The sequence below is a fragment of the Dama dama genome, chromosome 27, assembly GCF_033118175.1.
Source record: "Dama dama isolate Ldn47 chromosome 27, ASM3311817v1, whole genome shotgun sequence".
Lineage (NCBI taxonomy): Eukaryota > Metazoa > Chordata > Mammalia > Artiodactyla > Cervidae > Dama > Dama dama.
This window is the reverse complement of record NC_083707.1, coordinates 61,585,643-61,612,921: the sequence shown is the minus strand read 5'-3', so window position 1 is coordinate 61,612,921 and position 27,279 is coordinate 61,585,643. Positions and strand designations below refer to the sequence as shown.

The window sequence follows — 27,279 nt, the reverse complement described above, 5'->3', positions numbered from 1 at the left end:
TTTGTGCAAGTGGCTATGGTGAAGACTGGTAGAAATCAGTGTGGATAGAAAGACAATGAAATTAGAAAGAGGTGGGCCTGATGGTGGTAGAAATGCTAAGAGCAAGATCAGGACAATCAACCAGGTCAAGTCAAGTCACCCAAATCTTCTGCTGATCAATGTTAGAAGGAAGTAAACCTAAAGGAGTCATCACATGCTTCCAATTAAACTTAAATCTACTTCCTTGTGGTGGTTCCTTGATGTTGTTGCTTCTGTTCTAATAAAAACCAATTGTAGTTTCAAGGGCAAGAGACTTTGCCACTGAACAAGATGATGTCATCCTTCCTGATTATAAATAGGAATGGGTGATCAGCTCGGAACACACTCGACTCAGGTAGCTGCTTTTCTACGATGTTGCTCCCTGTGACAGCACTGGCCTCTGTGCCCTCCTCGGTGACCTCTATGTAAGACTTGTGCATCAGTTTTGATACATATAGACGGCCTCCTGCTGCTATACCAGAGAGATCAGCTCTGGATTCATCAAAGATATCTCTCAGCCCTAGGGCTTCTAAGTAGTGCTTGATTTCATAATTCTTCTCTATCTTGAACTGAGGTAGAAACACTTCGACATACTGAGATTTCATTTTTCTTGGGTTGGTCCAGTCCATTAGATTCTGAAAAGTCAGTTTGTTTTCAATCTGTAGAAATAGTTACAAGGCAACTTAGAACCATATGGTTAAGAAACAGATGAAACAATAGCTACAGAGGTATATGGTTTTCCCTAACAATTCTCTCCTGGATATTTGCTTGTAAGTATGTGAAAGGGTACCAGGGGAGTCTGGAAATGGGAAATGATTAAAACAAATGGTTCAAGTACTCTTGAATGAATCATATGTTTAATTTGCTCTGCTATGACAAGGTGTGGTTTACTTGTATTGATATTTCAAGGCATTTCGTTCTCTGCCCACATATTAACATATATAGACCAAGTGGAACAGTGAGCAAGTGAAGGAATTTGGGAATCAGAGATCATGAGAGGGAGAAAGGAACTCAGCAGTCATTTGAATCAGTGTTTCCTGACCATTTCTGCCTCATGAAAGACACGGAAAATAACATTTGCACAACATGCAGGAGTAAACCAGTGGAACCCCGGGTAGCCAACAGCAAGGAGCTCAGAGCTGTAGCCTCCAGAATTGTGTGATCAACATCCCCCAGCACAGGCGCCCACACTGGAAGATTTGGATACAAATTGACTCTCCTACTCCACACATGTGACAACTGCAGCTCAAGACAATGTAGGGAGATGTGCCCAAGGTGCACAGCTAGGACCCTTAGTGACATAGTGCATGCGTTTGTGTGTGTGCCCAGTCGTGTCTGACTTTGCAAACACATGGACTATAGCCCGCCAGGCTCCTCTGTCTATGAAATTCTCCAGGCAAGAACACTAGAGTGGGTAGCCATTTCCTTCTCCAGGGGATCTTCCGGACCCAGAGATCGAACCCATGTCTCCTTCTTGACAGGTGGATTCTTTACCACCGAGCCATCTGGGAAGCCCCTAGTGACAGAGTGAGGGGCCACATGTATCTTTCCAAAACCACTGCCCCAAAGTGACTCACAAATTGAACTCACCAACTCCTTAACACTGAGAATTGATCATAGATTATTCCAGATTTATAACGGGAAAAGTTTTCATGTGAACATAGTTTACAAATCTTGGATTAATAAATGAACAAATGGGTAAGTGACTAATTCTAACAACCTGAAATCTTGAAGTTGATAGATAAGAACACAATCAAGGGTCCTAGATGTTTTCTTATTCCCCAGCAGTGAGAGCAACAGTGGTAACTTACTTGGGATAGGTCATTATCCGGCAGCATTATGTACATGCTTATACCACCATGATATCTGAGCTCAAGAACCTGCATGGATGGATCTTTAATGACAGACAAATTGAACTTCCGTTCTTGATGCATCATGGCCACTGCTTTCCCAGGACACTGAAAGTCAAGTCATTAAAAAAAAGAACAAAAATTAAAGCCTGCCTTATTTCATTTATTGACCAAATACAATGAGAATAGTGCTGCAGGTTTTTCTTTCCAGTGGATTTTCCCCAACTTGCTGCCAGTGGTGGTCCTATTGGTCCACATCTCGAGTAAAACCACAGATTTTGAGAGTAACTACCTGAGCTTAAAACTCACCAACTGTGTGACCTTGGGAAAGTTACTTCGCCTCTCTATGTCTCTACACCTCATCTCTGTAATGGAGGTAAACACAGTCTCTATTGCATAGGATTGTTGTAAAGATTATGTGCCTTACTATAGCTAGCACTTGGAACATTGCCTTGCATTTAGTGTTTTATCTGAAAATGTCTATATCATGTCATGAATAATTATTAAATAGCATTATAATTTCAAGTGATTGCTATAGATTTTTCTCTATAGTAGTAAAATACAGGCAAGTGTTATAAAAATTACAATTTAATAATGGGGTGTTGTAAAGCTGTTTTTAAATTCCTGCGAAATATTTGACAAATTAACTTGAGGGAAACACTGTAGCTCTTATCTTTAGGATACCACTTCTAGATTTAGAAACATAATAGAGAGATAATAAACTGTCTTTCTAAAAGATATTGTGATTCTGCAAGTTTTTCAGTATTTGTATAAAATCTCCCTTTACGAAAGAAGATCCTACGGAGGAGGACGGGTAAATCTTACGCTTGAATCATGGGTTCTTCCTCCAGAAAGACTGTCCTTTGTGACCAAGAATCCAAACCCCAGAAAGAGCACACGTGGCGCTGTAAAGGAAAGAAGGCGCCTTCCTAGTGAGACAGGCAGGTGCCTTCTCCCTGACTCTGGAACCACGGGGGCCGAGCCGCAGAGTCTCATTTCCAAGCTAGGGCAGGGACAATTCCCACAGTTGCGTTATGCTGGAGAAAGGTGGAAACCAGACTTCTTAACGAAGGGATGACTTCACCAGTTTTGGATGGAACCAAAGCTGTCAAGTGATATAGATTCTACAGCATATTATATTATGAATTATATATTAGAACTCTATTATAAGGGATATAGTCAGGAAGATTATTTTAAACAATGTTATTATACTTTATGTTAATACTTACAGATATTTTATTTGCACATACTCATATTTATTTAAATAAGCCATTATTTAGGAGCAAAATACAAACAAACAAAACCCCACAGACAGTGCAGGAAAGAGTCATGCTTCATTTTCATTTATGGAAATGAGTTAACAAATGCAGTCTACCAGAGGAGTTGAGGAAAGAGTGGGAAATAAAAGCTCATTTCCAAATACCATTAACACTGTCAGCCTCAGTCATTAAAATTCTGTGTGTGTGCACTTGGTCATGTTCAACTCTTTGCAATCCCATGGACTGTAGTCCGCCAGGCTCCTCTGTCCACGGAATTTTCCAGGCAAGAATACTGGTGTGGATTGCCATGCTCTCCTCCAGGGGATCTTCCCTACCCAGGGATCAAACCTGAGTCTCCTGCATCTCCTGCATTGGCAGGTGGATTCTTTACCACTAGCGCCACCTGGGAAGCCCCATTACAATTCTGGGACTGTCTAATATGCTTCATCTTGCAATTACACAGCTAACATCTCTATCAGACAGAGACAGAGTTATGGTTTACTAGGATTTATTAGGTTTCAGTTTTTTCACTTAGGATTTTCAAAATACTTCTATGCTCCTCTCTGTGTTCTCATAGAGGCACCTACATTATAGACTTGCTCCTGAGTTGGGCTCTCCTTGGGATCCTGCAGTTAAGGGCACACAGCAAGGCTGGCCGGCCTCCATGCAGGTGCTAAAGGCCACCAAACTCCAAGTCCTCCTGGCGTCTGATCTACTCTGCTCAAGTTTCTTCTCCTTCCTCCCAAAGCGCTCCTCTCCCCACAGACACAGCCTGCTAGGCAACCTCTTACCGCCCATCTCCTCACTCCTCAGTCATTTTTGATTTCCACGAGCTCTCTGCACTCCTGTGTCTAAAACTTCTGATATAGAAAGGTGCAGAAAGAACGTTTCAATAGCATTTTCCACTTAAAAATAAAACTATGTTTAAACATTAAATCTGAATTTCTATGCTTCAACATGAAAGACTGAAGATTGAAAGGAATTTGTTGTTGTTGTTCAGTCACAAAGTCATGTCTAGCTCTTTGTACGCCATGGAATGCAACAGTCCAGTCTTCCCTGTCCTTCTTAATCTCCAGAGTTTGCTCAGATTTATGTCCATTGAGTTGGTGATGATATCTAACCATCTCATCCTCTGTAATCCTCTTCTCCTGCCCTCAATCTTTCCCAGCATCAGGGTATTTTCCAATGAGTCAGCTCTTGGCATCAGGTGACCAAAGTATTGAAAGGAATGTTCTAGGTGAACTAATGGAATAACTTGGTTTTACTTGTGAGAAAGACTATGGGTTTAAGGTTCATGTGCTAAGACAAGGTAACTCCTATGAAGCAAGGTAAGGACCCTAACGTGGCATGTCTGACTACAAAGTCTTTGATGTTTCTACTTTACTAAGATTATTGTGTCAAAATGAAAGTATTAGTCTCTCAGTCCTGTCCAACTCTTTGCGACTCCATGGACTGTAGCCCACCAGGCTCCTCTGTCCATGGGATTCTCCAGGCAAGAATACTGGAGTGGGTTGCTGTGCCCTTCTCCAGGGGGTCTTCCCAACCCAGGGATTGAACCTAGGTCTCCTGCATTGCAGGTGGTTTCTTTACTGTCTGAGTCACTAGGGAAGCCCTGTAAAGGCATATTATTGGCAAAAACCTTTCTAAATTAAACAGAATTCCATACCTTGGGGGATCTGAAATGGCAATTTTGTGTCTGGCTCTTGGTGAAGGCTGACTCCCACTTGCCTTTGAAGTACACAGCGTTCACCAGCACCATCACAGCAGATGAGCCTATGGTACCTTCATGAAAGACATCCCTGATTTTGCCTTTTGAAAAATAAATTGAGAAAAAAAATGCAAATTTTAAAAAGCTAAAGACAAGATGAATATTTTTCTTATCACATAATTTAAATGATCATGATATCAGTAATAATCTGTGATCAATTATTTTGTCCAGCACTTTCCATGTGCAATGCTTTATGTGCAATATTTGGTTTAATTCTCACAAAATCCCTGTAGGGAAGGCACTACTATTATTTCTGTTGCCTGCTGAGAAATCTAGGGCATAGAAAAGTAATTTGTACAAAGTCACATAAAACAGGATTCTGGCCCAAGAAGACAATTCTCAGAGACCTTCCCTACTCATAGACACCAAACTGCCTTCATTTATTCCATTGATGAGGCCATAGCATTCCAAGTATAGTTTAATGCCATTTCATTGAATGGGTTAATTCCTACATTCCATGTTCATGAGATTTTTGCTAAATGCCTTGCACTATTCTGGATACTGAACAGGATCCTATGGGGCCTTCCCTGGGCAGGCCTTCCCACATACCCTCTCCTTTAGCTCCTCTCTGAAGTGCCTAGATAATAGTATTTGATACACATTTGCTGGTGGCACTAGTTGCAAAGAATTTGCCTGCCAATGTAAGAGAAGCAGGAGACTCAGGAATATAATGGGTTTCCCCAGTGGCTCAGATGGTGAAGAATCTGCCAGCAATGCAGGAGATCTGGGTTCAGTCTCTGGGTCGGGAAGCTCCCCTGGAGGAGGAAATGGCAACCCACTCCAGTATTCTTGCCTGGAGAATTCCATGGATAGAGGAGCCTGGTGGACTACCATCCGTGGGGTCACAAAAAGCCAGACACAACTGAAGGGACTTAGCATGCCCACATTTCCTGAGTTGTCTTGCAGATGTGAAAAACCTCCCCCGTACCAAATGGAGGATGTTAACTGCCTAACACCAGAGCCCATAGCCTCAAGCCTCTTGGAGCCTAAGGACTGAGAACGTGAACCTCTGTGACACCACCCTGGTGCCTCAGCATTAACCAGGGAATTCTTCACGAGCTGATCACAAACTCTGCAACTCCCCACCTCCCCTGGCTTTTAAAAATGCTTTGTTGAAACTCTTCCAGGAGCTCAGGGCTTTTTGGGTCCACCACAGGGACCACTTACTTGGTCCTGCAGTAAACCTTTCTCTGCTTCCAAACTCTGATGGTTCAGTTTGTTTGGCTTCACTGTGTGTTGGCCTCATGAACGTTCATTAACAAGTCCAGTGTAGTGGGGGCACCACCTTAATGCAGTTGCAGCATCCTGGGGTCACAGCCCTGTGCTCAGTGTGGGGTGGAAACACAGGGTCTATGGCCAGGCCACCTGCTTGAGCTGAGGGCAAGGTGAGCGCCAGGGAGAATTTCCAAAACGTTGGGACTCTTTATTCAAAACTTGGAAGCTTCGGAGAGCTAACTGTATTTGGGAAAATCCTAACTTATTCTGATTCAATAGGAAGAGTAAGATTGGAAAGGTTGGTGGCAGGAGCCAGATAATTGAGCTTGGAACATCTGATATGAATTTTTTATTATCTTGAAGGCGATGGAAAAGCATTGTTCAAGATTCACTGAAACACAAAAAAGGGCATGGTCATGATGGATCAGATTTATCCTTTATAAAGGATGACTTTGGCAGTGTGTGTAGGATTGAAGAGGGAGTGGAGGGTGGTGGGAGGAGGAGGAATAAAACCTAATAAGACCAAGGTAGGTTTATTGGAATATTGACATCATTTTGAAGTGTTCCTCTAAATAAGTATTGAGTCCATGCCCTCATCACAGTGAGAATAATTATACATAGATTTGCGTGAGAAAGGAAGAAGGGAAAATAAATTACTGCTCCAAATAAAGAAAAGTAGTAGTAATCTGATATGCCAAAATACTTTAACACTAAGCAGAAGGCAAGAGGAAAGGGGGTGACAGAAGATGAGATGGTTGGATGGCATCACCAACTCAATGGACATGAATTTGAGCAAACTCCAGGAGACGGTGAAGGACAGGGAAGCCTGGCATGCTTTAGGGTTGCAAAGAGTCGGACACGACTGAGTGACTGAACAACATTAGAAAACTAATTGCATAGTTTTTTGATTTATGAAGAGTATATTTGAAATACATGGTAGCTAATGGTCAAATTAGCTCTACTGAAGTAATGATGAATGAATGAGCAAAAGCAAAACTGAGCCAGTGTATTCTTAACTTTCTGGAATAATTATATGCTTTTGAATGTTTGTACTTAAGGGTGCAAGTTACATGTCTCATATTTTTGAAATGGAACCAAACTCAGAAAATATATATATTGTTCAGAGTATAAATTAAGGCCATTTCTTAGGTAAAGAAATGACAAGCTTTGGAATCATTGACTAAGAAAACAATAAATAGATTTCTTTATTTGTTTGGTACTAAACCAGACCATTAGCTGAATTTCATTTTTAGTTGGAAAGAGACTTGTCAATAAAGAAATATTCTTTTTTATGGAAGGAACCACCATTGCCAGATATATAATTTTGATAAATGAAGAGAATTTAAAATTAAATTTATTTTTTCAACAGAGTGTCATAAAAACCTATGTGTGTGTATGCTCAGTTGTGTCCAATTCTTTGAGACCCATGGACTATAGCCGACCAGGCTCTGCTGTTTATGGGATTTTTCTGGCAAGAATACTGGAATGAGTTGCCATCTCCTCCTGCAGGGGATCTTCCCAACCCAGGGATCTAACCTGTGTCTCCTGCATTGGCAGGTGAATTCTTTACCATTGTGCCACCTGGGAATTCCCTGGACAAAACCTTGAGCAATTTAAAATAACAGCAATCATTACTTCTGATAAGCAGGCACAGTTTCTCATATATACAAAAGACTCCCAACTTTAACATTGGGAGTTCTCAATAGTCACATATAACTGACAATCTTGCAGAAAAACAGGGCTTTGCACTCACCATGGGTCTCATTTTCAATCCATTTGTTAATTTTATATCTGGTGTCTTCCACATCATTTGTAAAGTCAACTCTTTCTACTTTGGCATTATATAATTTCTTAGCACACTCAATATAGTCCTATAAATATAAATGATATACAGCTTTATAAGTAATAAACATAGTTCTTGTACTTACAAATCACCACCAACTAAGCACCATAAGAAATATACATTTGAAATTGTCCCCTCATTTCCACTACCTTACTCAAGGACTACATCCTGCCTCAAAGGTGAAGAACTATGGCTGGGAGGGAGGACCAGAGAACTTGAAGTTGAATTTGCATAGCAAGCACACTGAAATGCATTGAGACCAACACAGGTTATGGCTAATACGCACCCCCTCAGCTTCACCACTGCTTTCTCACCGTAAATATTTCAGGAGCCTCCTACCTCTTGCCCCTTGTTTGTGTCATCCTCATTCTACTGAAAAACTGTTCAAGAAACCTAGCAGATATCACCTCAATCAAGTGATCAAAGATAACACTGTCAGCAATAGGATTAATCAAAATCCTGCCAGAGGAGCAATAAGGATAATATGATGAAAATAAAACAACACCTGTGATGTTTTCTATCAAATCAGATGGAGGAGTGATCTAAAGAAATGGTGATAACCATTTTGCAACATATGTGTGTTAGCTGCTCAGTCGTGTCCAACTCTTTGCAACCCCATGGACTGTAGCCCGCCAGGCTCCTCTGTCCATGGGATTCTCCAGGCAAGAATACTGGAGTGAGTTGTCATTCCCTTCTCCAGGGGATCTTCCCAACCCAGGGATCGAACACCAGTCTTCCACACTGGAGGTAGATTTTTTACTGTCTGAGCACCAGGGAAGACTTTTATGACATATAAGAGTATCAGATCAACTTTTTGTACACCTTAGACTTACACAGTGTTATATGTTAATTATGTCTCAATAGAGCTGGAAAAAATATGACTCTAATTATGAAGAAACATCAAACAGATTCACACTGAAGGACATTCTAAAATATAACTAGTCTAAAACTGGACATTATGAATAATCATTAAAAGTGTCAAGATCCTTAAAGTCAAAAAAAGGCTAGGAAACTGTTCCAAATTGAAAGATACTAAAGATACATACCAACAAAACACAGTGCATGATTCTGAAGTAAACTATTTTGCTATGGGATGATGTAGTGATGATTGCTTAGACTCAAACAGATCTAAAGATTAGCTGATAATGATATAACAGTGTGAATTTCCTGATTATGATGGTTGCACTGTGCTTATGTAGGAGAATCTCATTGTTTGTAGGATTACACCAAAGACTTCAAATATGATTAGGGATCTCCAATGGTTCAGGAAAAAATTTTTTTCTTCTCTATAATACTTGCAACTTTTCTGTAAGTTTCAGATTATTTCAATAGAGCCTTTCTTTTGAAAAGTAGAAGGAAGACCCAATAAGTCTTCTTCACTAAGGGACTGTGAAGCTTAAGGAAAAGGAGAAGACAAATTTGACCCAAATACTTGGTGGATAATTCACTGAGAGAGAACACAGAAGAAAGAGAAATCAGAGGACAGAAGGGATGGCACATGAGAGTCTGGAGGTGCCCGTCTGAGGACTGGCAGGAGGCAGGGAGAACAAGGCTAAAGAACTACACACTGTTTGAACATGCAATCTCTCCTTGGGTAAGAAAGTCAACTGAAAATGGAAGATGGCTGAGGACAGAAAGTTTAAAGAACACTAGTACTCTAGGGATGCCTGGAGGAACAAATATAAACAAAAGAGACTGAGATGAAATAAAGAGACTGAGTAGAAAACCAGGAGAAATCAATACCGTAAAAACAATGAGAGGGGAGAGTTTCAGTGAACATCATTCATGTTGAATACTATGAAGAGGCAAATAAGATAAAAACTGCAAAGTGTTCATAGCTTGGGTGTCCACATGGAAGGCAGCAGTCAACTTCATAAAAAGGATTTCAGGGGAGCATTTAACATAGAAGCCAGATTGCAATGGATTGAGGAGTAAAAGGGGGGGGAAATGGACTCCGAGAGTACATATTACTCTTTCATTAAGCTGGACTTTTCAAGCTTACATTTTCAGAGTGAGAAACAATAAGATGGGAAGGAGAATCATTAAGCAGCTTCTAAAGAAAAACTTTAGAAAAAAAGGTACCTTGTACATATATTTATATGCTATGAGAAAGAAGAAGGTAGTGTAGTAAAAGCCCAATAAAGAATATTGATAAAATGATAACACCAAGGAAGGGTGTAGGAGGCAAGAAAGCAGTGGAGGAATTGACCGTTTAGGAAAACTGTTCCCTCTGAAATTGATGGAAAGAGGGGGAAAGATCAGCAGATAGGTTGGGACATGAGTCCTGCCTCTATTCTCTTTGTCAAGTAGAAGACAAGAACTTCAGTTGAAACTGATGGTGGTAGTCAGGGGTTGTCGGGAAACTGAGAGAAGCAGGAGAGTTTTCAGAAACTGCTGTCAGGAATGAAACACCAAAGCTGGCTGCTGGACACCACGAAGAACATCTGACTGGGACGGCAGGGAGACCGCCACGTCGCGGTGGTGGTGGTAACTGCACACGTCCAGGCTTCCCACACGCATTCTTTTGTAGCCCAGGCACAGCTATGAGTGAAGCCACAGCACTGATCCTGATTCAGGGCTTTGCTGCGGGGAGAGAATAGAGAAGGAATGGCCAAGAGTAGTTCAGTGCAGGAGTAAAGCTAGGTGGGGAGAGCTGATTCGCTGAGAGAAAGTCGGGCGATCAGGAGGTCGATGACTCAGTGCAGCTGCAGAACAGGTCGAGTGGGGATGAAAGAATGAGAGGCACGCGACGGTGTAACTATGCTGGGAAACTGGAGTTGTGGACTTCAGGTCGCTGATGAGTTTCAGGGTGTGGCTCAGGTATCTATAATGGTGTAGAGAGAAGGTCAGGAAACTGTGGAAGCTGAATCATCCATAGGGACACTAAGTTTATTCGAAACAGTGGCAGAATCAGGCATGGAATAACATGTACAGCGGTCCTACCCAAGGCACATTTAGCAAGGATTGGGGGAGGAGGGAGAACATGGGATCAGAGATAGTGGTTGGGTCTTCTATAATACCATATTTTCACAGAGACTATTTACACAATATTATCTTTATCAATTCTAGTAGAATATGTATCCTCTTATTTGAACCCATACTCAAATGTGAGTTAAAAAGTGTTATAAGAAGAAATGTAAGAAGCTTGGAGATTATCTATCTTTGTACTGATCTATCTGATTGAAATTTGATGATAGGTACATTTAAATCAAAAGTAGTTTTTAGAATAACTTATTATACTTTTAAATGTTTGGGAGGAAAAAAACCGGCTGTCTTGTTTTCACTGTTCTTGATTAGATCTCATCTTTCCTGTGCTTCTGGGCACATTGCAAAGAGAGTCAGAAAAAGGAACATGGACACAAGCCGCTGTAAACAGCACCGTGATAGACACGTCAGCATGCAGGCTATGGCTGAGGGTCCCTCAGGAACACAACAGCATCGTGGGCACTGAGACTCAAACTGTGGGCTAAACATCACGGTGGCTCCTGTGAAACTTGTGTAGGATACCTTTGGGAGGATTAAAAGCAGAGTGACCTAATGCTTCATAATTGACAAGTTGCCAGACAATTCAGGAGTGGTGCTGGAAAGGGCAAAGAATCTGAGTGGGTGACAGACAGACGAAGCATTAATGGCTGGGCGGGACACAGAGAGCTGGAGAAGATGCAAGTGGAGACCAGCCCAAAGATGTCACGGGGTGGAGTTTTATAGTTGTGTGAGACGTGGAGAATTAAAAGGGAGAACAGACTTCCCCCAGAGAATCGTGGCCACTGTGTCTGCTTGAACAGTGCTACCAGCTTCTGGTTGTCATAGCAATGATGGGTCAGGCACACCAGAATGCAAGAGTGCGTTCTGGGACTTGCTCGTCTTTGAATGAGGAGAATTCCATGATGAGCGAATTGGTAATTCAAACACCATGTAGTAGTACCAAAAATCAGGCTGCTGACCTCAAGTTATTCACCTCCTGTGTTGTCTTAGCTGCAATTCTACCATTGGCCAGTCTTATACGACTACGTCTCTTACCAAGAACTCTTTTATAAGTGTGTGCCACGTGCTCAGTCATGCCCAACTCTTTGCAACACCATGTCTGTACCCACCAGACTCCTCTGTCCATGGGATTAGGTAAGAAAATTGCAGTGGGTAGCCATTCCCTACTCCAGGGATCTTCCTGACCCATAGATTGAACCCATGTCTCCTGTGTCTGCTGCATTGTAAGTGGATTCCTTCCAAACTGAGCCATTGGGGAAGCCCCCTTTTATGAGTGATCTTATTGAAAAGATAAGTAACTGCTGGGAGGAGAGATGGAAGGGCATAGCTGAGGAAAAAAGGGAGGTGAACTCAGCACTGGGGATGAAGAACTGTCCTAGAAGATGGAAAACTCAAAGGAAAGGTGGATAGGCTTTTTCTCTGCTGCCCATAGACAACCGTAAATGCATTGTCTGCTCCTCCCACCCCAATTCTAACTCCAGCGGACATGGCTGCCAGTGGACAAGCTCTCTCTGTCTTGGAGCATGTCAGTCTAGTGACCCTGGATATGTGATCACTCAGGTGAAGAAAAGTTGTACTTTGGAAATAAAGTGATAATATTGAGAAGCATCTGGAAACCTAATTAATAGTGACAGGAAAAAAAAATATCACCTTGGTATGGCCCCATGGAAAGGTACAAGCCTTTATTCAGATGATGAATTGAACAAGACTCAGGTTCATAACAGAAATAACCATCTAACATAGGAGCCTGCACTTACCTTTCGAATATCAAATACTTTTTCTGCAAAAAGTCCATTGGCAATGCTGAGTTCATAATCCTTGTGGGATGTGTTTATATCAGACAGAACTCTTTTCAGTTGAGATTGGAGTCCTGGCTGCTGTTAAAAAGATTTATAAAAAATTATTCTTGGGCTGCAAAGATATGTCTACTCTTTTTACACATGAATGAAAACATGTATAATATTATCATAAAAGAATTTAAAAGCAATGATGCTTATTAAAGCAGGAAACAATGTCACATACATCTAAAATTTTTCACCCTTTCTCAAAATAGTGTCTGTGATCAAAGTTAATTAAAGGAGTTAGTGAAATAAATAAATAACCTTAAAATAAAACTATTAACAGAAGATAATGAATTTGTCTAATGCATGTACTAAATAATTCATTTTACCAATGTAAGTTGACTGTGAATATCAAAGGATAAAACGCAAACATTTAGTTCCACACTATCTTGCCAAATTTTAGCTAACACGTAAGTAAAATATTGGCTTACTTGATAATTTACAAATAAATTATCAAAAATTGTATCTGGAATACCCACAATACAGAAATCTGAATGACACATGATCCTTTGTTTTAAAGGGGAGAGAACATAGAAATATATTAGTGAGATGGGGATTTTTCTAAATCGATTCTTACAGTCTCTTTCTCTAGAAGAACATATTGTCTTTACCTGAGTATCAGCAGAGTGCCCGTGTCCTGAGAAGGTATTAAAGTGAAGCACCTGTAAAGAGCAGCAAGGAAAGCAGTCAGCAGGCAGTGGCAAACAGGAAGAGAGCTAATAAAAACAAGTGGAGGTTTCACTGTTGGCGGTTGTGTTTGTGTATTTGTTTGTTGGCACATAGGGCGGCAATGAACTGTGCAACTGTCCTATTGATGTGTTTAGAACAAGACTATTCATTGGGGAAAGTATCACAAACTGGGAGAATTCATAAATAAATGGCTACAAAGTGAAATATGTTTAATAATTTTGGTTTGCTCATTCTTGGGGATCAGTTTAATAATTACGCACTGATTAAACCTGAACCAGAATCAAAAATAGTCTCATAAAAAAATGGAAACTTTGTTTAATGAAACAGGAGGCAAGATTGGGGCTAACTACATATGCACCAAGACGTAAAAGCAAGCGATTTCCCTGGTGGTCCAGTGGCCAAGACTCTGTACCTCCAATGCCAGGAGTCCCAGGTTTGAGTCCTGATCAAGGAACTAGATCCCGGGTGCCACAACTAAGGCCTGGTGCCACCAATTAATAAATAATTTTTTAAGACATAAAAGGGAAAACTAGTTACTGAGTATCTAGCAAATATTAAATAGGAAGAATAATTGGGATTTGATAGATATAATTTTTGAACCTGCAATTATTTGAGAGGCTTCCCTGGTGGCTCAGTGGTAAAGAATCTTCCTGCCAACACAGGAGACATAAGAGACATGGGTTTGATCCCTGGGTTGGAAGATACCCTGGAGAAGGAAATGGCAACCCACTCCAATATTCTTGCTTGGGAAATCCCATGGACAGAAGAGCCTGGAAGGCTACAGTCCATGGAGTGACAGAGTTGGACATGACTGAGTGACTAAACAAACAAAAAAATTACTTGAAATTGAGCAGTTTGGGGTTTTCCTTTTTCAGCATGGCTCTCAATAACCCCATTATTCTAATAATTGCTCCTATGCCCATCTTGATTTCTTACTACACTTTATCTGTCTTTTTCCAGGCCCTCTGTCTCTGGGATCTGAAATGCAAAACAGCTCCATTAATAGGAAGTAGGAAAATGTACCATGCGTATGCGAATCACTAATGCAGCTGTCTGGGGAAGAGTGCATCCTGCCTCCTGGGCATGGATGGACAGTGATGGGAGTAGCGTTTATCTTATATTCCCCCAACCAGTCATCTGAAAGATCTAAACAACTGCCAGGCAATGGTGGATTTGTTCTATCGTCTCAGTTTGTGACTCTTAGAATATCATTGGTTGAATTTTCTGTAAAAAGATGTAGCTTTGCCTTAAGGGACCTTTCAGGCTGTGTTCGTGTGTGAGGAGTGGGAGTAGGGAGAAGGTTGGGAGGACTGTTCTGACGCAGGGTAAAGAGACACATATGGGAATTTAACTAAACCAATGTTGCTATCAGGGCCTCTGTGAGGGATTTCTACTTCAAAGCCTCAGACCCCTAATTCTAGCACCATCTTATTGGCTTGGGGAGAATGGAACAGCTCAGAAAGGGATATGAAAACTTATAAAGACTATTAGTATCATTGTTAGTCTTTAAATGCCACAAAGAATTGGAACCTAACCTCAATTTCTACCTCCTCTTAATCTAGGGTGATAATATGAGATGGAATGAGAGACAAGGCAAAGTCTACAAGGCAAATCTGATATATACATTCATTCTACTGTAAATTAAAAAAGCACAAATGGGGTCTTTGCAGACATCGAGGACTATACCTGGAAGCCTGGGTGTCATTTTCCCCTAGTTCTAGGCAGTTGTGGAGCAGGAAGAGCATCAGCGCCCTTTCTTATCCTTCAGTGCCTTCAAGGATATTGTGGTTACCTCTTCTCAGCTGATCAAGTTGACTAGAATATTCCAGGGTTCGTAATTTTGCCTCACAGTTTTGTGGTCAGTTTCATTGTGACTATGATTCATCAACAGAACACTGAAATTACTAATTTAAGGGACTTCCTTGACTGTCCAGTGGTTAAGACGCCCCCTTCCAATGCGGGAGCTGCAGATTCCATCCCTGGTCCAGAAACTACAATCCCACATGCCTCTTGTGTGGCCAAAACACATAAAATAGAAGCAATATTGTAACACATTCAATAAAGACTTTACAAAAGGTCCACATCAAGCAAAAAAAAAATCTCAAAAAAAAAAAAAGAAATTGCTAATTTGTCGCTAAGAAAGGAAGGTTCAACAAGGACCCTCCTTCCCATGGAGTTTATTTTGTAATCACAAGGAGAGGAAACAAAAGCATGAGTTTTATTACTTGGATTATGTTATTATAGGGCTTCCCTGGTGGCTCAGATGGTAACGAATCTGCCTGCAATGCAGGAGACCTGGGTTCAATCCCTGGGTTGGGAAGATCCCCTGGAGAAGGGAAAGGCCACCCACTCCAGTGTTTTTGCCTGGAAAATCCCCATGTACAGAAGTACCTGGTGGGCTACAGTCCATCGGGTCACCAAGAAGAGTTTTTTTTAATTCTTACTGATTTGTAACATTCATGTTAAAAGTTTACCCCTCAGTACCCCCAGAACTGAAAAAGGAAAAGTTGCAAAGAAAAGTCTATATCTTCAGTCACCTCAGTGGAGAGAAGCACTAACCAGCTTTTGTTCACTGAACTTGAACTTGGGCGGCCCCATTGCACATTTCCTTTCTAAAATAAGGCCTGGAAGTTGGAGGGTCCATTTCTGTCATCTTTGAGAAAGATTTAACCAAGAGAAGGCTGGTAAAACTCTGGAAGTCATATTGATTGTTATGTAATGCTATCTTTAGTAAAATATATATGGCTTTGTGAAAAAACATTTTGAATGGTGTCTGCTCCTCTGAGTTCTAAACCTTTTCCTCACTACCTCATAAAAACACCCTAGTAATTAACTTAATTAACTGAAGCTTAGCAAGGAGAAAGGAATCTTCTCTTCTTTTTGACCAAAATTTCTGTCAGACTAACTTTTTAAATTCCTGCAGCTGTTTTAAAAAAAAAAAATTCCCCAAGATCACCACTAGATAGATCAGCTATTTGAGAATATGTGGATGTACCAGAAACAGACTCACTTGCTTCTAAAACATTATGCATTTTAAATAATGAATAGAAATCTTTTTTATTAGTTGCTAGATTGATTTTTCCAAAGTCAATACCCGTATTTATCAAAATATTGGCTTCAAGATAATTGAAGCTTTATGATAATGTACTTTGAGCTACCTTTCAGTTTGCTGACTTAGGGCAGACAGCTCTTCCTCTTGGGGATATTTGGTGGCGTCTAGGGACACCTTTTATTTTCACGATGGGGGAGAGGTGTGCTGATGATATCCAACAGGAAGGGGCGGGGGAGTGCTGCAAACCCTTCTACAAAGCACGGAACAGCCCCTCACAACAAAGAATTCTCTGACCCAGAAGGTCAGTAGAGCCAAGGTTGAAAAACTCTGCTTTAGAATAAGGCCTTCCTGAGTTTACTAGCACAGAGATGGTGTGACAACCCCTGCATAAAACTGGGGAAATGATGCCAACTCCAGGGTTATTGTAAGCATCAAATAAGATGCATGGGGAGCTTATCCCAGAGCCTGACCCTGATGGCGTTCCCAGCTGGCTTTTATCATTGCGTTAGCATGAGGTGCTCAGCGCACCAGCTTAGAAACCACCCCAGCTCTAGGACAGCAGCATTCTTAGACTCTGGTTACTCCCTAGCATCAGTCACTGGTGGAGCAGTCCAGAGAGTGAAACAAGTCTTTCCAGCTTCCGTGACTGCACAAATAACCTTCAACACGTACTTGAGTGTGAAAGGTCACGGCAGGGATCATTCCCTCTTGCACTGGTTTATGAATTAAAATAATGGGAGGAATCGGTGGGCAGAAGGTTGGGCATCGAAGTTTCGACATGCAGCTCGGCCCTGGCCTCACCTGCTGCTGACCCACTGAATTTCGAAGGCAAATTCCCGAGAGGAGGGAGAGGAACCATGACCTTTTCGCCTCCCTGTGGTCTCACTCAGGGTAGTGGACAGGAGTGAGTTAATAAGCTCTTTCTAAATGTGGTGGGGAAGGCGATACTGGCGACAGTGTGACAAGCATCCTGGTGGGCTGCCATCATCCAGACTGTACTATTATGTCATTTGTGGGCAGGTCACCAGGGCCTAAGCTAGGACTTCACTGGCATTTCTTTCTGGCTCTTCCTTCTCATCCATATTACTCAGGTATGCGTGCATGCTCAGTCACTTGGTCCTGTCTGACTCCTTGCAACCCCATGGACTGTAGCCCACCAGGCTCCTCTGTCCATGGGATTTTCCAGGCAAGAACACTGGAGTGGATTGCCATTCCGTTCTCCAGGGGATCTTCCCGACCCAGGGATTAACCCAGGTCTCTTGGGTCTCCTGCATTGGCAGCAGGTTCTTTACCACTGAGCCGCCATCACTCAGGCTGAGGCTCTCTACTTCCGTGTGCACCTGGAATGTCCATCAAAGCTCAAGTGCTGGGCCCCTTCCCCATAGTTTCTGATTCGGTAGGTCTGAGTTGGAGCTGAAGATTTTGAATTCCTACTGATATCTCCAGGTGAAGCTGGCATGGGAAACACACTTCAAGACCCACACTAAGGCACGGGATCAAAGCTGCAGTTCTGGAAATGTTCCAGCTTAAAGAGCAGGGGTTGCAAGCTGTGTTATTTCCTCCCCCTGGACGGGATCCACTGAGAGGTCTTCCTTTACATGAGACCATTGCAGTGCAATATTCTCTTGGGAAAAACAGTTCGCCCTGATGATCGATTACAAAAGTCATGGTTGGTGATGCAATCAAGACTGACCTTATCAATCTGAGAAGCACAGTCACCCCTTGCACCCAAACGAACCAGGGCCAGGGCAGTGAAGAGGCTCAGAGAGGAAAAGAACACATTTTCACTTCCTTGATTGCTGTCCATCTCTCTGAACAGGTTGAAGCAAAAGTCTGCGTCTGCGGCAGCTAGGAAGGCCATGGTGAAATGGAGTACAGGCTAGAGAGGGAGAAAAGAAAGAGCTCCAGGTACGTTTTCTGTGGATATTACAGAGTTTCTTTTTTCAATTAGAGTATATTTACCTTACAAAGTTGTGTTAGTTTCCACTGTACAATAAAGTGCATGCTAAGTCATTTCAGTCATGTCCAACTCTTTGCGACCCCATGGACTGTAGCCTGCCAGGCTCTGTGCATGGGATTCTCCAGGCAAGAATACTGGAGTGGGTTGCCATGCCCTCCTGCAGGGGATCTTCCTGACCCAGGGATCAAACCTGCGTCTCTTATGTTTCCTGCATTGGCAGGGGGTGGGGGGGTTCTTTACCACTAGCGCCACCTGAGAAGCCCTGAATCAGCTGTAGGTATACATATATCCCCTCCCTCCTGAGTCTCCTTCCCACCCACCCTGTCCCACCCCTCCAGGTTATCACCAGACACCAAGCTGAGCTCCCGTTCTGTCCAGGAGCTTCCCACTAGCTGTCTGTTTTACACATGGCTGTCTACATACAATTTTTACATTCTTTAATTTTTTAAATCTGAGGCTTCATTCTTCAACCTTGGATGTAACTATCAAATAACTCACAACAAAAAGAAAAAATTTTTTTGGCCAAGTATTCTTGCTATCAAAGCTCTAAGACTCTCTTCTGGCAACAATATTATGGTATCTTTTTTAAAAAACATTGCTCTTCTTTAGCACGATGTTTCCATATTTCTGCCTGTGCCCTCATACTCACATCCAGGGCAGAGTCTCACTGTTCCTGGAGGTGGAATTTCCAGCTTCAGTGATCTTTGATAATTCTGTTTTGAGTCCCAAGCAAACACATTTATGGGGCCTACTATTTCTCAAATCTCCAGATTTCTAAGCTGAAATACAGCAGAAATGCTGTTGTTGTTCGGTCACTAAGTCATCTGACTCCCTGTGAACCCCTGGACTGTAGCCCGCCAGTCTCCTCTGTCCCTGGGATTTCCCAGGCAAGAACACCGGAGTGGGCTGCCATTTCCTTCTCTGGGAGATATTCCCAGCCCAGGGTTGGAACCCATGTCTCCTGCATTGGCGGGCATGTTCTTTGCCACTGAGCTGCCGTGGAAGCCCCAGAAGTGTTGTTACAGTAAAGCAAATTTTACATTAGACAGTCTATTCAAGGGACTATATTTCAGGAAGAAAAATTATGTGTTACATTCTCTCTCTTCAAATAATTTTCAAGACTTCATGTTGATTGCCAAAAAATCATAGTATTGAAATGAAATTAGTCACTCTTAGGATAGTAACTTCAAAAGCAAAACCATAATAATTCTTTCTAAATATTTACAGAGGAAATTACATTTAATAAAGCATTGTAGGCACATTAACATATTTATACAAACCCTCTTGGGGGACCTACCTGAGTGGTCCATTGGGGGTCTGAAAGCTATTTGGTAGTTTCATAATCCAAAATACAAAAACACACTCTTCAGTACATTTTTCCTCAGTCAAGTCCCAACTGTTCTTGTTGTTTTATAAATGCAACTTTTACTATTTTACCCCCGGGTGGGAAAGAGACGTTTCGTGTTTTTAAAAATTATTCTTTAAATCACTTTCTAAAAAAGCAATAATCACAAAATTTTATTTTCTAATTTTTTAGTCATCCTCTTGACTTTTCACAAAACTGTTGTCGTATTGAAGAGAAGAGAAGCTACACAGGAATGTGTTCATTCAAACAATTAAGTACATATTTTTAAGGCTTAGGTGAAGTCTATGGCAGAGAAACCATACTAGATAAATAATCATTACAGAGAAACATCAGCCAAGAACTTCTTAGATCTAGTCATTCTCAAGCAATAGCTTTTAAAATGATAAACTGCTCTAGGTAACATACAGTTAAATATTCTCGTACAGACATGTTCATACTCTATGAAAATAAATGCCAAGAAGTATGTTCCACTGCACATCACGGCTTTTTTTTTTTTTTTCTCTATGCAAGTTCTTTGTAGTTTCCAGCAATGAAAGTAAGTTTCATTCCTCTCATCTGATACAAAGACTGAATCATACTGGCAAATAAGTACCAATATATATGGCTGAATTACTTGTTTTTCACCCTAAATTTCTGTCAGATGACATAGAATTAATATTAGAAAATTAGCATGCTACCAAAACTGATTTTCTTTCTCCTATAATTTCTTCTTCCAGCAACTTTTTAAAAAAATTAAAAACACAAAAAAATAATTAAATGTAAACAAGCCATCAACAAATGCCCAATGATTTGGGTCCCAGTTAAATAACTAAACTGAAGAGGAAAATTAATTACATCAAGCTACAGAAGAAGGTATCAGCATGGTGCTCCCCAGTATGCCACTATGCAGATACAGCAACGAAGGAAAATTCTTTTTAAATCATACAGAAACTTAACTTTAAATTAATCTTTTATTTCACTAAAACTACAAAAGTACTTATAAAAATAATACACAGATATGGAATTAATTTATAATTTTCAAGTTAGCATGAATCAAATACTTATGAAGGTCTTTAAATCCTAAACAGCAAACTTAAGGATGTCAAAGTCCAGGGAAGACTGAAGCCTATTTACTTACTTACGGTACATTTCAACTTGAGAAATTTTTTTATTCCTTGTTTTCTTTTGTTAACATACTTTTTGTGTCAAAACAGAAAGAAAAGATATATTCTCAGTAAAGCTTTTTAAAAGTCTAATTAAAAAGTAAGAAAAATAAATTTTAGCACATGAGAAAAACCAGTGACAAACACTTTCAGTAAAACATGAAATTATATTGAAAATATTTCATGGATCTAAGTGTATTATACCAAATTGATAAATTGTGTGTCTTATTGTTTGATCAAAATATTATTTCTTCTTAAGATAACTCTTTCTGCACAAGAAAAAGTAATCTTGTTTCATGGTACATTACTGAGGGGAAAAAAAGCCTCCTGTTTTTACTGAACTAAAGTACACATAGAGGAAAAAATTATAACTACAGTTGAACAGACTTAATTTTTACTCTTATCATGTAAGTCAAATGTAATACATTCAAATCTTTCCATTTTTTTCAAAAACATAGTTTAAAATTTTGATAAATTCCTAATCAAATAAGTAGAGATATACAATTAAAACAGAATTCAATTCTAATGTCAAGAATGTGTATACTCCAACATATAATGCCTTAAATAAGAACATCAGAAATATAGAATTCTAGACTTGTCCATAATTCCCTGATCCTATTTCTCTTCTCCAAGATGGAACATGATGTGTTGGGTGGTCTTGGATGCCCTCTGAGTGGCAGGCGCCCCTGTCCTCAGTGCCCCAGGGTAAGCGGCCGCAGAAGAGCCCCAAGACAGAGAAGCTGGGAGAAGGGCCGGCCCAGGGCCACACTGAGGACAGATCCTCAGTGCAGAGATGCACTCACTGCCCTCTCTCCCCAGCCTCACTGCTGTCTCTGTCTCTCTCTGTCTCTGTGTGTGTGTCTCTCCCTGTGTCTCTCTCTGTCTCTCTGTCTCTCTCTATCTCTCTGTCTCTGTCTCTCTCTGTCTCTGTCTCTGTCTCTCTGTCTCTATCTCTGTCTCTATCTCTGTGTGTCTCTCTGTCTCTGTCTCTCTGTCTCTCTCTGTCTCTGTCTCTCTCTGTCTCTATCTCTGTGTGTCTCTCTCTGTCTCTCTGTCTCTCTCGTAAGCTGTCTGGCCAGACTTTAAGTTCTGAGCTTTGGAAATATTTACCTTACTCTCTTCATAGAGGAAGTTAGCTGCTGGTTGGATGAGTCTGAGAGAGTTCTTTGCATTACTCTGAAATATAAAGCCTCTGACTCAGACACTCCCTACTTCCTTTTGTAATGACCATGATCATTTTAAATAATGTGATTAAAATAGAGTTATGTTCAGGCCCTTTATAACGCAAATTCAAAGAAGTGTGCAGAGTGTTAGCTGCAGACTCGATTCAAAACAGTCAAAGCAGATATTTTCTAATGAATCCAAGCTAAGCATGGAATTTTATTTAGTTTGATACGAGCCCCCACAGTCTTTTCATATGGTATATGGCGGCACGAACGGTATTCTGGGCATGGGATGGTATCCTTGTCAGACTCACTCACTGATCCGTGCTGTTTGTTCAGTTCCTCCCCTTCGAGGAGCCGCGTTCCCTGTGTGTGAAGCTGTCGTGAGGAGCAGCAGGCAGGCCAGAGAAGAGAAGAGAGCAGAGCAAGTTACTGGCGGGCAGAGAGAGCGGGACAGAGACGTCGCTCTGGCCGGGCCGAGCGTTGCTGTGCTCAGGGGAAGTAGGTGAGTGGGCCCTTTCAGAAGGAAGAGGGTCTCACAGTGGCTTTTGTTTTTGGTTTTTTTTTTTTTTTTGCTATGAACCATTTTTCATTTTTAAAGTCTTTATTGGATTTGTTACAATATTGCTTCTGGTATATGTTTTGGTTTTTTTGGCCACCAGGCCTGTGACATCTTAGCTCCCCGACCAGGGAATGAAGCCACAGCCCCTGTACTGGAAGGCGAAGTCTTAACCCCTGAAATTCTGGGGAAGTCCCCATAGTGTTTCGGACCTTGCCTTACACATTATTTATACATTTTTACCCTCCCAGCCTCATCTTCAGTGTATGTTTTCATTCTAAAATGGAATATCCTGACCGTTTGAAGTTTCCTCAGACGAATATCCTCTCAGAGGGACAGATGTGTTTGAGCATATTGAACAAGATGTTGAGTATCTGCCTCCATCATAAGAGGAATATGTTAGTGATGAGAGCACTAAGACAAAAGGTAAGAAAAAAGTAAAATGATTAACTCCAGAGAAATCAAGATTGCACAGGGAAATGTGTATCATATTACACTTTATAGCTGGGCTGTGAATAATATCCTCTTAGTTGTAATGATTTCAATAGACTTCCTTGGTGGCTCAGCAGCAAGGAATCTGCCTGCCAATGCAGGAGACGCAAGTTCAATCCCTGCTTAAGGAAGATCCCCTGGAGAAGGAAATGGCAACCTGCTCCAATATTCTTACCTGGGAAATTCCATGGACAGAGGAGCCTGGTGAGCCATGGTCCATGGGGTCTCAAAGAGTTAGACATGACTTAGTGACTAAACAACAGCAGTGATTTCAATATTGAGTATTGAGCTAAACAAGATTGAGGGTGTATTGATACTGAAGCGATATTAGAAGGAGGTGGTAGGGGATGGGATGGAGAACTGGACATCCAAGGAGTACATTGTCCTTCCGTGAAAGGAAGGCTGCAGATCGTCTCTAAAAGCAAAACAAAAAAGAGCCACCTTAGCTTGTTATTGGATGTCTGGAAAGATACAAGAAGCAACAACAAAAGTGATTGAGATTGGAGATAAGTGTCCACCCATGAAACCAACCCAACAATCAATCATGCTTCAATACAGTGGCTTTTTTTCTTTAAAAAGCAGTGGGGAGAATTGCTCCTGCTGAGAGGGATTAGAGTGGGAGGGGGAGAGGAGGAGCCCACTGCTTTGCATGACAAGCTGTGTGGTCTGCTTTTGATGCCCTCACCACCGAGATCACAATACACTTGAAATAAATGAAGGATAAAGTAATGGCTCTGGATTAAATCTCAACTTGGCAATTCACTGTGCTGCATGACTTTGGGCAAGTAACTTAATTTCTCTGAGCCCCATTTTCTCATCCATAAAATAAGAGTTCATATCAATTATATCATATTCATATTTCCATTTGAGATATATATATAATATATTATATACCTAGGTTTTATATACATATATGTGTATGTGTATGTATATATGCCTGCCTACCTGTGCTGTGCTTAGTCGTGTCTAACTTTACCCCATGGACTGTACCCCACCAGGTTTCTCTGTCAATGAGATTCTCCAGGCAAGAATACTGGAGTGGGGCATCATTTCCTTCTCCAGGGGATCTTCTTGACCCAGGGATCAAATCCGTGTCTCCTATGTATGCATATAATCACTAGCATAATATTCAGTGCAGGTTAAGTCCTCACTAATTTTAATTTCAGGGACTTCCCCATAGCTCAGATGGTAAAGAATTTACCTGCAATGCAGAAGACCTGGGTTCAATCCTGGGGTCAGGAAGATCCCCTAGGGAAGGAAATGGCAGCCCACTCTAGTATTCTTGCCTGGAGAAATCCATGGACAGAGGAACCTGGTGGGCTGCAGTCCATGGGATTGCAAGGAGTCGGACATGACTAAATGACTAACACACACACACACAGTTTTAATTCTCCCCTACCTGCCCTCCACCCTCACTTTGCCTTTGTTACATTTTATTATATATGTTAATACCATATAACGTAAAAAGTCAGATCAGCAGTTTTCACGCAGGATTTTACCCTCCAAAATCAGGAAGTTTATCTCTCTAGTGTGTTATCTCCCTTCCTAAGGCAGATAATAGCTTCTTCACAGGGATTTTTGTCACAGGAGGAGTGTGGAGGGCCTTTAGGAATAATGAGCAGCCATGAGTAAAAATTCCAGAATTAACACAGTAGACAGAGAACCCAACTGGAGGTGGATCTGAGGAGGCAAGGACCCAGGTTACCCACTGGTCCACATTTACCTGGGATTTTCCTGGTTTTAGCACTGAAAGTCCCACCTCCAAGGATTCCCCTCGGTCCTGATCTGGTGTCCACTAGGATGCATCCTCTCCCTTCAGACAAAGTGTTCCCAGAGCTTCTCCCGAGACCAAGGTGTGTCTAGTACACCCAAAACTCTGCTCCACACCAGGTCATGGTCACTCAATCTAAACTATCGTAAGACACCCAGAACATATTCTGGACACCCATAATTCATCTTCATCTGCTCACTGATGCCCAAAATCACCATGCAGAAGACCTGCAGTCCCACCTACAGTTAGAAGTAATGCTCAGGGAACCAAGTAAGTCAGGAAGAAAAGAATGCACACAACACGACTTCCTTGACGAAATGGTCCAACCAAGTGGTCATGTGTGGATGTGAGAGTTGGACCAAAAAGAAGGTTGAGCACCAAAGAATTGATGCTTTTGAACTGTGGTGTTAGAGAAGACCAAAGCAGTCCATCCTAAAGGAAATCAGTCCTGGGTGTCCATTGGAAGGACTGATGCTGAAGCTGAAACTCCAATACTTTGGCCACCTGATGGAAAAGATTGACTCAATGGAAAAGACTCTGATACTGAGAAAAATTGAAGGCAGGAGGAGAAGGGGATGACAGAGGATGAGGTTGGATGGCATCATTGACTCAATGGACATGAGTTTGAGCACGCTCCGGGAGTTGGTAAAGGACAGGGAAGCCTGGCATGCTGTATGTAGTCCATGGGGTCGCAAAGAGTCAGACATGACTTAGCAACTGAACAACAGCCAAAGCAAAACTGGGTTCTTAAGGATGCTGACTTACACTGGTAGGCAGACTGTCCTGAAGAAATGATTGCCTCTAGTGGGAAGAGAAGAAGGTTTTTTGTTGTTGTTTTGTTTTTTGCTAATAAGGGAGGGAGACTTCAGAGATTCTGATCAGGTTCTGTTTGCATATACTGAATGCACTTTTATGGATCCAAGTTATCTTTCAAAATTTTTAAAAACAAATCAAAATATAAAGAAAGAAAATGCCTCAGAGATAGGATCACAGCTCACTGTCTATAATTGATAGTTGGTCTGTTCCTAAAAGCACACTTTGGTGGAAGATGGGCTGGGACCCTGAGCCAAGGTTGAACAGAGTGGCCCCGAGGTCAAGCATGTGCTACGACCAGAAGGACTGATGCAATGCACTCGGCAGAGACCAGGGACCCCCGTGCTTCCCAAACAAGGTTTACCGAAGGTAATACAGGCTGATTCCCCAAAGAGCAATTTTCCAAAGATGCAACTGGAAAGATTTTAGGCCTCTGAGTGTGACCACCAGCTGTTTTCTCCACCTTTCTCCAGACTCAGTCAGGAGCTAACCTCTTGCTTACAACAGCAAAGACCGGAGTGGCCTATTTGAATATGCAAAACCATAACACAATTCACACCGCCATCCTGGTACACAAAAGCAGTGATGAGAATCTGACCTCCTTTCTCACTCACAAAGAAAATATTCCCATATTGTTCAGAGTCTAGACTATTCACTTTTCCCCATGCACTTAGGAAGGTGCACGGAATTAAATAGAATTTAATACAATATTTTTTGTCATTCTTTAAACTCAGTTGTTCATCTGGACTCTAAGCTATTTCAGCTGGCTTCTCTTTGTACTGTTCTCAACTCCTTTCCCATCTGCTCTTATTCCCAATTTTCTCTTCTTGGAATTTTCCAGAAGTATATACGTTGGGTTAGTCATCTCACCTGGCTTCTATAGATGCTTATCTGAATGAAGCAGCTTTAGCTAAGAGCTGAAACTCGGGACGTTAGTTCATTCTTGGCACCCTGCCAGCCTCTTCTCCACCCTTCTGATCTGGTAATGGAAAGTTATATCTGTAACACCCAGATCCTCCCTGCTGGAGTACAGGCTAGAGCTCCTTCAAGGGGGTTTTCCCTTTGAAAAGTGGCCAGGTATGGGGAAAGGTAGGTTAGGACTGGCTGGTTGCTGACACCCTGGCCATCAGAACGCGGGCCAGCGTCCGAGGTCGGCATCACGTTGCGGAGCGCGGTGTTACAGCCCTGCCTCTGCTGTCCATAGGCGTGTGCGTGCTGTCACTTCAGTCGTGTCCAACTCTGTGTGACCCAATAGACGATAGCCCTCCAGGCCCCTCTGTCCATGGGACTCTCCAGGCAAGGGAATTGGAGTGGGGTGCGTGCCCTCCTGCGGGGGGTCTTCCCGACCTGGAGACGGAACCCACGTCTTTTCTGTCTCTTGCCTTTGCAGGTGGGTTCTTTACCACAAGTGCCAATTGCAAACCTGGTTCTTCTGGCTGAATATTTTCTGATGTAAAGCCAGTGGTTAGCCTAATGACTGAGTCCTCTGTTG

The 27,279-nt window shown here is 41.7% G+C and overlaps 1 protein-coding gene across 2 annotated transcripts; it reads right to left on the bottom strand.

Moving 5' to 3' along the window:
• Window positions 1-278: 278 nt before the first annotated feature.
• SERPINB7 (serpin family B member 7) lies at window positions 279-18,382 on the bottom strand. Of its 2 annotated transcripts, XM_061130682.1 has the most exons (7): window positions 18,215-18,382; window positions 13,391-13,441; window positions 12,696-12,812; window positions 7,864-7,981; window positions 4,794-4,936; window positions 1,830-1,976; window positions 279-677 (listed from the first exon to the last, which is right to left on the bottom strand). In XM_061130682.1, exons 1-7 carry the CDS (start codon window positions 18,380-18,382, stop codon window positions 279-281), a joined length of 1,143 nt encoding a protein of 380 aa, XP_060986665.1. The 2 variants fall into 2 exon arrangements, with proteins under 2 accessions (XP_060986665.1, XP_060986666.1); XM_061130683.1 differs by lacking the exon at window positions 13,391-13,441.
• Between the last annotated feature and the right edge of the window lie 8,897 nt (window positions 18,383-27,279).

Excerpts from the sequence above, each read along its gene's own strand:
- SERPINB7 (XM_061130682.1), bottom strand. The coding sequence starts at position 18,382 with ATGGCCTTCCTAGCTGCCGCAGACGCAGACTTTTGCTTCAACCTGTTC. Across the intron at positions 4,937-7,863 it reads GATTGAAAATGAGACCCATG|GCAAAATCAGGGATGTCTTT; the intron begins GTGAGTGCAAAG and ends ATTTTTCAAAAG. Across the intron at positions 1,977-4,793 it reads GCCATTTCAGATCCCCCAAG|TGTCCTGGGAAAGCAGTGGC; the intron begins GTATGGAATTCT and ends CTTGACTTTCAG.